A 10,091-nucleotide genomic window follows, 5' to 3' on the forward strand; every position below is an offset into this window, starting at 1 on the left:
TATGCACCTTTGGACTTAGATGCGTAAACGCCCTTGTACACGATCTACCTATTTATAAAAATTTCTTTATATTTCTGTCATTTCGTGGCTGAATTCATATGGTTGACTCTATGTCTGTTCCTTTATTCTGCTCAGTTCTCTCGTTCTTGATCTATTTTTTCCTCTCCGCGCTTGTGCAGTACCAGGTACGGGTCCTTTGTTAAGGCTATGCGGCTCAGTGCTTCCTTTGTGTACTAGCCAGCAGCTTTATTTAGAGTCGGTGAGTCTGACTCGGCTAGCATTACGAAGCAAATACGAGATCCGGTGAGTTCATAACAACCTTGTCATTCCCCTGTTATATACGCTGCACTCTATGCCACCGTTACATCACGAGTCGGCGACTTCCTCCAGTTTTCTGACACACGTTCAGTTGGCAGTGGATAAGAAGAGGAAGTTGGAAGAAAACAGGCCAAATTGGTGCGAGAATAAAATTTGACATAACAAAACCAGGCTGTGCTGGACGTAGCCGTCAGCGTTAGACAACACTTCGGTAAGGCTGAGCGAGAAACGTCGGCAGGCGCTGCAGATTCACCTACGAGAGCGGAGTCTGATCCTCCCATCACGATTACATATACAGGGACCAGATGATTATTTTGGATTAATTCTTCGGACGGAGAGAGAAGTGAAAGTATAGTTAAATCGCAGCAGAGTTTGATCAGTTAAAACAGAGACAAGATGGCGAACCATTATCTCAATTCCATTCTGCACATCGTCTTCCTTGTGGCCGTGGTGTTACTCAACGTTTGCTCGGTCGAATCAAGTGAGTTATATGTCGTCTATTTATTACTCCTCTTAATTTCAAAAGAACCATAATTGTGTAGCACATTTTTAGGATCTCCATGTATTATACAGCTGTATATGGGATGACAGGCATAGTGAACCAAAGGGATTATGGTTTTGCATTTAGCCTAATTCAAATTCGTGCCTAAATCCCCTCAGCTCCTGAAATACATGTACATTATCTCCATTATGTGATCACATGTATACCACGTAAAATCACTGATGAAACCGTGAGGTTTGGATTTATTTTGTTGCTGTTTTAATTGTTTTTGAGGGGGTCATGCTATTTAGATTGAAAAAATGTAAGTCGATATCTTAAATGAATTAAGAAAAAGTATGATCATTGACTACCGAGATGGGGATATTTAGTAACAAAATATTTATACGTAAACGGGTTTCGTTCTGTTGGACCAGAGAGTACCTGAATAAGAAGTAAACATGTGCAAGATTTTTTGATAGGCCCCTGTTTCTTTTTACGCATGGAGCCCCGAAAAAAAAAAGACTTTCTTGATGAAATTAACTCCGCATTGGTTGAAATTCGGCCTATCAAGCATATGATAAAGTCTGTAAGTATCTTCATCCAGTTCCTGTACACGCTTTGATGAGAAGCTCCATGTATAGGCGTAGGTGTAGAAGTAGAAGTAGAAGTAGAAGTAGAAGTAGAAGTAGAAGTAGAAGTAGAAGTAGAAGTAGAAGTAGAAGTAGAAGTAGAAGTAGAAGTAGAAGTAAAGTAGAAGTGGAAGTAGAAGTGGAAGTGGAAGTGGAAGTAGAAGTAGAAGTAGAAGTAGAAGTAGAAGTAGAAGTAGAAGTAGAAGTAAAGTAGAAGTAGAAGTAGAAGTAGAAGTAGAAGTAAAAGTAGAAGTAGAAGTAGAAGTAGAAGTAGAGGTAGACAATCAAAGCATTTAAGTTAGAATCTTATGCACACACAGTATGAAATATACTAACTCGCATACACTCATACAGTACGCTAAAATATTATGACCAAAAATGAACTTACATTGTATACCCTAAATTGTTAAATGTCGCCTTATGGGCTATATTTAGGCGACGTTTAACAATTTAGGGGTATAAGTTCATTTTTCGTGTTTTCACCCCCACAAAAGTCATCAGTGTTGTCAATGAAATAGCCAAAAAAGAATGAGACAGAGGAAGAGAGAGAGAGAGAGAGAGAGAGAGAGAGAGAGGGGGGGGGGGAGAAGAAGGAAGGCCGTGGATGAGAAGAAAATGCCATAGTACTACCTTGTACCTGTAAGTACGAATGAATGAGAAATGGAAGGAGAGCCACTATGAGGCGGAGTATTCCAATTTGCCATTTTCATTGGAGTTTATGACGTCACTATGTCTTGGCGCCCTGTCAGCTAGCATTGAATGTGCTTCGATCAGGGACTTTTACATTATTACCTTTTTGATTGTTTGTAGGGGAGGTCCCATCGGATACGTATATAAATTTATAGAGAAGTTTGAAACCAGTAAACATTAGTGTACATGGGCATGATGGGTAGGTATGCACTGGTATTTGTATGTGTGTAGGTGTATTGGTGTGTGTGCGTGCTTGTTATGTTAGTGAGTTATTTGTTTTGTTTTTGTTTTGTTTTGTTTTCTTTGTTTGTTTTTGTTCATGTTACACCCAGAATGGGTTAATTCATGAATCATTTGAATAAAATCAATAAATATCAAGGAAAACATTGGCAGGGAAACCGGGGCGGGGGCTTTCGCTGTAGATGTGTGACTTTTCCCCATTTTGCACTCAGCTGTTATTGAAGCTAATGCTCTTTTGTTATTCCTTTGATGGTGCATATACTACACTATAAAAAGTAAATATCCGACCATGCATAATTCAAGAGCACCCGTACCTTTCTTTGTCAAAAACATGTCATTATCGGAAATGTGGATGGACCAGTCTATGCTTTGAAAATCCCTAATCCCAGTATAATAACTGACCCAGGGATAATTGACCAACCCGCATACAAGCTGGCCTTCACCGGTGTCCGTAGAGCTATCGAACGGAGTCCCGTATGGAACGCCTTTGTTCGATGTTGCCGGTCCCCCGTTTACTTACATGTACTTTCTCTCTCTGTCTCTCCACTCCACCCTCTGCATTTCTGCTTGAGTGCTTAAAGTTCGAGTTGATTTCATGCTATGATGAATAAAGTAGAATAAAAAAACACACACGACGGTTTAACTTCCAACGGCAATGAACATAGAATGGAAACTTCACTTTTTTAAATGTTTTTCGTCTTCACAAAATGTCAGATATAACCGCACAGGGTCCTACGAATTGTTTGGCATGTTGTAACACTCGCATGAACTTAAAGTGACAATGAACTTTTTTTTTTTTTTTTGTAGAAGACGTCTGATGATAAGCAATTAAAGAAACTGAAACAAAAAAAAACCTTTTTAAAAAACAACTTCGAGAAATGTTCCGTTCGCACTGGAGCTAACGTACCTTTTAAATGAGTTAATGTCGCAGAAAACCTACAGATTATAACTAGCATCCTAAATTAATAATTAAACAACAACAACAATAACAACAGCAACAACAATGATAATGATAAAGCAAAACGTGACATATAACAAAGGTATTCTACATTGTAGTTTAGAAACTGTAAGTTGTGAGAGTTATACCACAACAAGGAAGAACGGAAATGACATTACAAAGATTACAGAGGAATAACGGACGCCGCAGTGATATTGCAAATAATCATAGAGGAGAGTTGAATAGTACTGACGATTTTACGATGAAGATGCTACGCTTTTTTTACTATCACATAGCTGGTAACATAATTGATGTAAATAAAACATTAGAATCTGCTGTTGTTATCACCCGGATTTTCCAGAACGTACTATATCTTAATACACAACTGATAAAACACAACCGTTACGGATATCCACTTTCCGTTCTTCGAAATTTGGCCACCATCGTCCGGCCAAGTGAACGATAAAGGCTCCCTCCGTCGCCGGCCAACAAGTTATACCTGAAGAATACTTCAGTTAACAAGCATGAAAACAACATGCATGTACATTGTACATGCATGTACATAAAAAGGCAGACACGCCTACATCATTCAAACCTTCAATAAGTCTTTTGAATGAAAATGGGAAAGTTGGACGGTTCACAATTGGTTTAGAAAAATAATGCTCACAATGTATAGCCTTGAACATTGAATGGGGATTACGAAGTAAAGCTGTATGACGCAAAAGGCGTGAAATGCGTGTCTGAACTTATTTGCAGGGTGGGCAGTGGAAGCATTTGAAGAGCGCGCATACGTTCTAATTTTGTCAATATTTATTTACAATGGCAAACAACCCATAAAATCACCAATGAAATTGAAACCGTTAAGTGTACATTAAATGGTGCGTAAATTCAAATTACTATACATTTTATTGTTGCTTTTAACGACTGCAGCATTAAGCAATTATGCAATCTCGAGATGCTATAATAGTTGATGCTATTCTGTATCAAGAGATGTGATAAAAATAAAAGTCTCGTATTTTGTTGATAAAAATCATCATGACGCGGTGAAAGCTGGCCCTTTCCTGCCCGGATGTAATTGCTTTGGTTAGAGGAAGAAAAGTGTCATAGAGTCTGCCGCAGTATAGGCCCTACCAATGATTATACCCACATACTGTACAATGATTTATCACATACATAATAGTTACTATCTTAGGGATGCTAAAAGATGGGAGAGGGGGGGGGGGGGGTTAAGGGGGAGCTGTTGGGGGGGGGGGGGGGGGGCGACTCGGATAGAGATTTACTCATCTCCCTCAAGCAGATCTCTGAACTTGAGAACAAACCAAAACGTCTGTACTCCAGACAAAATGTGACAATGAATTTAAAAAAAGAAAAGAAAAAACAAAGATTGTTCGTCCCTTTTCTAGCGACGACCGGAACTTTACATTAAGGAGAATGAAAACATCCAGGAAATTATCAAATATACATTCCCGGTGAACTCGTGTTAAGGTTGAGCTGGATTTTGACGCCTCTTTGCGAGAAATTCGAGGTGCTCAGGAAAAGGTGGATGTATAGATAGCTCTAAGTGGGAAACTATGGAGACAGGAAATGGTCAAAGTCCTGGACAAAAGACTGCCAAGAACACAAGAAGGAAATTGAACGATAAAACTGTTAAATCGCTCTACAAGTAGAGGACATTCGATAAAGCCTCATAGGAATGGGGGTAGTTAGGCCGATACTATACTGGAGCGGCTGATATTGATATGAAACACAACATTATGCACTGATTGCATTCCTGGTAGTAAACCCCCCCCCCCCCCCCCACGTACCTACTTATTCAAAGAAAAAAACTTGAGGAGATGATGTATTTGTTTTGTTTTGTTTTGCTTTTTTGTTTTTGGTTGTTTCAAATTTTTGATTCAACCATGTCAACGATCCGATTAAACCCCATAATTCTCCCTTAATGCTGGAGAGAGCCATTTGACATCAATTCAAGACAATGCAGTCTTAACAAATCAGTTCCTTGTTTTTGAGAAACTCTAATGCCGACAGAGAATGAAGAGAATGAAATAAACATTGAATTGAAAAAGAGCATATTATTATGCAAAAGGAAGTTATTGCATATCGCAACTGAACATGGTTACCAACCGCACCAAACTCAGCTTTAGCATTTCAATTTCCCTTTGACCTCTGCCAAAGATTGGTGTTCTAGTTTTGATTTTGTAGTTGTTGCTGTCATTTCGCTGTATCATCGTCAGTAAGCGCATATCACACAGCTATCAGTCATAAGAGAGAATGTAAACATAATCATTAGATATAACCTTCCAAAACCAAGCTGCAGAAAGCGCTGCTGATAGATTACTATAATTATAGGACAACGTGGGTGGACAGAAGGGTGATGGGTGTTGATGAATAATGCATTCGTTCACTATGTGTCCTTCCGTTCTCAAAACTCCATTGAAACACGCGACTGGTGATTGTTTAGTAGATTTTTTGTGCTACAATCAACGTCTAAGTCACTCATTATCACCGCTTCGTGTGTTGTGTATTATGTCTCTTCCTTTCGAGAGATTGAGGGATTATGGCAAAGAAACACAGACGTTCTCGTCCAGTGGGTAATCCTCGTCAGCGATCATTATTTTGCTGTTGAACTTGGCAGGTACCGTGTCCGTTAATCCTGATCAGACGAGGCAAATAGCGGGACCGGCATCTTTGTCCAAAAATCCTTTTCACCCCTCATGTTGGGGTGCAAAATAATTATCTCTCCCTTCCCCCTCCCCTAATAATGGAGTCAAACTGTCCATCTGTCACTATGCATGTAAAAGCAAATTTTGGTGGCAGCAAGAACTATACTGTGGTACTTTTATACTAGAACTAAATACCTGTACACACTTTTCTTAACATTTTGTGTTATCATGGTACAAGCGTTTTGTCAGAAATGGTGTCACTTCGACTTCGTTCAGACAATCTTAATGAAGAGCGCATTATAGGATACGTATAAATAGCCAATTATATTCGTTTGTTGCTCCATGAAGCAAAGTAATGAATGACGAGGAGGGTGTATCACTGTCTGAATGTCTGACTGTCACTGGTATATGATATGTGAATGGTTGGATGTATGAATGAATGATTGGATGTATGAATGGATAACAATATCGAACATATTATTCACAAGTCATGAAAATATAACAAAATTTCGCATTACATAATCCCATGTGAAATAATACATAAGTATCATTACAGATCTTTAAGTGTACAGGTGGAGGAGTCCGTTATCAATAAGCAAAAACTGACTGATAATGATAATCTAATGAACACATAGGCAGAAATAAAGCAATCAAAATTTTGATGAATGACGATTTTCATGAGGTTATACTATGCTAGAAAATTAATATCAATGCATCATGCTGATAACAACAACAACAACAACATGGACGAAACTGAAGGAATTCATTTATTTATGACCTGTATATATATCATTGCTTCTTATTCGTTTTTAACAGGAAGAAGAAGACGATCTTACGACGAACACAGACAGAGCGCAGCGGCCCACACACGGGGAGCAGGTAAGAGTCTATCTGAACTCACTAGTAAATTCTACAGTCAAGTTAATTCTCAGTTTTACCCGTTGCCTTCGAGATGATAATGGTTAGTTCCATAGAGTTTTTCCCTTAGGTTGATCGAGAGGCAGCTTGCGTGCGGACGAAGACTGAAAATATCAATAAACAGTTTCAACAACACCACGAACTTTTTTCTGCTTGACGTGTTTACCGATTGGTTTATCAACCAAGCTGGGGAGTCATGGGTAAAGGTCAACCAAAAGAAAGGGAAAGGAGGGGAGAAATGAATCTTGACGTAACAGTTGCTAAAACCTGCCTTTTCAAGAAATTCATTGCGGCGAGGGCCATTCATATCTTTATTTATTTATTTATTGTTCTCATTCTACATGTAGTCCATGGGCCAAGACCCGAAAAATGGGTTGTTGGTACCACCTGAGGTGGCACAACCTTTTTGGTGTCAGTTTGTTTGTCGGGCATAGATATGCTTATCAAGCTATGATAGCATTTCCAAATGAGTAGCTTAGTCATGATAAATGAATTTTTAACCAATTTGGTCTCGTTTTTATATCCCTATACTTCTGAATCGAAACTAACCGCTATACAAAGAAGAGCACTGCCTTCTGTATGTCCAAAGGTGTTCTGTTGTAAACGCGGTGCGCTTAGTCTTTATTCAAGGCAGCGAAGGGAATATCCAAAGGGTTATGATGTCCACAGCTGTCACGCGGTGCACTTAGTCTTTATCTAGACCAATGTACCGTTATCATATCTAAAGTTTCTCATAAAAGGGATTATCTATACTGTTTTTATACTACCCTATCAACAAATACATCAGTTTTAAACAAAAATCACTCTGCTCATTGACAATATTATCCATTATAATGTATCGTAGTGTACCGGTACATTGTTTTTGCATTATCTTATATTGTTGGATGGAAATAAAGCGACATTGGCGTGGTATTAGCGCTTTCATCGTAGCGTTTTCGCCGGAAAATGATAGATAATTGAAAAATACGGTAAAATTCACGAGGAATTGCTTTTGTTGTTGTTGTTGTTTTTAGATTAAAGGATATACACTGTATCATACGCTTTGGATATTCCCTTCGCCGTCTAGAATAAAGACTAAGCGCTGTGGACATTATAACCTTTGGATATTCCCTTCGCTGCCTTGAATAAAGACTAAGCGCAGCGCGTTTACAACAGAACACCTGTGAACATACCAGAGAGCTGCATTTTACAGCTCTATGGAACATACAGAAGACAGTGCCCTTCTTTGTATAGCGGTTAGTTTCGATTCAGAAGTATAGGGATATAACAATGAGACCAAATTGGTTAAAAATTCATTTATTATGACTAAGCTACTCATTTGGAAATGCTATCATAGCTTGATAAGCATATCTATGCCCGACAAAGAAAATGACACCAAAAAGGTTTTGCCACCTCAGATGGTACCAATATCTGGCCTGGCCCATGGACTAATGTTCCTCTCTTATTTTATTTCTTTCTCTCGCTCCAGACCCGTTACCATGGTGGGCAATCACATTCATCTTCGTAGGGGGCGTCCTAGGTGTGTTCCTCTGTGTTGTCGGCCTCAAAAAGGTGTACGAGAAGAAGCGACAGCAGAAAATCCGAAGCATGGTGGCCCGCCGGAGCGCCAGCATCCAGCGCAGACGATCCCAGCAAAGGCAAGGAGGAGGGGTCACGTCCAACCCCGATCTGGAAGGGGCGTTGCCACATCTTGAGGCCCCGCCCACTTATGAGCAGTCAGTCCACGATTCGCAGCCTCCCGTTTACTGCAAAGAAGTCACCGACGAGACCAACTCACCCGCGTCCCCTCCTCCTCAAACCCCTGTGGCATCGCCGGGTGCGAATGCCGCCTTCCCCACAGCAGCCCCGCCCAGTTACGAGATGGCGCAGAACGACTGCAGCGAGGTGGTGGAAATGGGCGCCCCCGCAACTCAAGGCCCGACGAATGGTGCTGATCAGTGACGTAATCACATGCCGCCGATTATTCGTTGTCACTATGAGCAAAAGACTTAAATCAAATGCAATTAAAAAATGTGACTGAATACCACAATATTGACAACACTGCAACTCATATACTGTTATTGTCCAGGCTGTACAGATGTAAATAGTTGATGTTTATGTTAATGTGTTGAGCTATTGTTCACTCATCAGTCGCCTTGGTCAGCAAATGATGATGTCTACTATAAGTTAGAATGATTAGACAATGATGAATTAACACCGATATGTCATTGACCTCGCAAACTACAATTCCATTTTATACGTTTGTGTAAGTTGCATTTTTCACCGATATAGGCCTAATTACGCCTATTGACCCTATCTTCCTCATCCTCATTATCGTATAAATCAACTTTGGGACTTGTACCAGTATCAAATTAATGGTCCAAGCGTTCTCACGTTTGGTTTCTCAACGCCTTGATGTGTTTTTGTGTCATGTTAGTTCTTGCCTTCTGTCAGTTTCTACTATGTATCATGTTTGTCAAGGCAAGACATTCCTCTTAAAGTACCTCCAGCGTTTTGTACGGTTAAATATCCATACAGCTCAGTTACGATTACCGTGTCTGTGATGGTAAGCTTGTATTGGACAAGGCATTGGTGACAAGTAGGCCTATTTTTGCCTCGTCCTCAAATAATTTTTCAGCATGAGAAATTGAAAAATGAGCTTCAAGCTTTCAAAACTTACTCAATGAGGGCACCATACTAACAATCACTAATTTCTACTAAGTAATTTTCTACATCATCAGTATCTGGTTTAATGGAGTGCAATGAGGTATTTTGTGTTTTGTTTTCTAATTAGTGTGTGTCTGTGTGTGTGTGTTTTCAGCCAGGTCATATACACACGGTGTGTATATACAAGGTTATATTGATGGTTACAAAAGAACTGAGGCTTACTTAGTAAATGAAAATATCTTATTCAAGTAATAATATTCTAAAGACCTGGTACCTAGCGTGAAGGAGATAGAGTGATCCGATTTAATCGTTCTTCATTTGCTATACATCGGGATACAATAATATAAACAAACAAAAAAATTAGCGCTGGCCTGCTAAAATAGAATTGCTCGTCAGCGAATATCGATCACCGAGGCGTTATCTAGGTGTACGCTCATTGGTCAAAAAGGTTCGACTCCCGTCGAGAGTCTTCGGCTGTGTGTGTACCTACATAGAGATTAGTGATAAAGCTATACACACTTCGATACGAGGATTCCCGAATGTATCCGATCTTTTTAAGTACAGTAAAC

General features: G+C 39.6%; 1 protein-coding gene across 1 annotated transcript; it reads left to right on the forward strand.

Annotated features, from left to right (window-relative positions):
- The first annotated feature begins 300 nt into the window (after nt 1-300).
- LOC139708977 (uncharacterized) lies at nt 301-9,255 on the forward strand. The gene is made up of 3 exons (XM_071620945.1): nt 301-799; nt 6,775-6,837; nt 8,345-9,255. The coding sequence occupies exons 1-3, from the start codon at nt 715-717 to the stop codon at nt 8,815-8,817; spliced, it is 621 nt and encodes a 206-aa protein (XP_071477046.1). The 5' UTR covers nt 301-714; the 3' UTR covers nt 8,818-9,255.
- The last annotated feature ends 836 nt before the right edge of the window (nt 9,256-10,091 follow it).

Source organism: Diadema antillarum, unplaced genomic scaffold (assembly GCF_040938485.1).
Source record: "Diadema antillarum isolate AM-2024a unplaced genomic scaffold, OU_Dant_1.0 seq00001392_RagTag, whole genome shotgun sequence".
NCBI lineage: Eukaryota > Metazoa > Echinodermata > Echinoidea > Diadematoida > Diadematidae > Diadema > Diadema antillarum.

Excerpts from the sequence above, each read along its gene's own strand:
- LOC139708977 (XM_071620945.1), top strand. The coding sequence starts at position 715 with ATGGCGAACCATTATCTCAATTCCATTCTGCACATCGTCTTCCTTGTG. Across the intron at positions 800-6,774 it reads CGTTTGCTCGGTCGAATCAA|GAAGAAGAAGACGATCTTAC; the intron begins GTGAGTTATATG and ends CGTTTTTAACAG. Across the intron at positions 6,838-8,344 it reads GGCCCACACACGGGGAGCAG|ACCCGTTACCATGGTGGGCA; the intron begins GTAAGAGTCTAT and ends CTCTCGCTCCAG.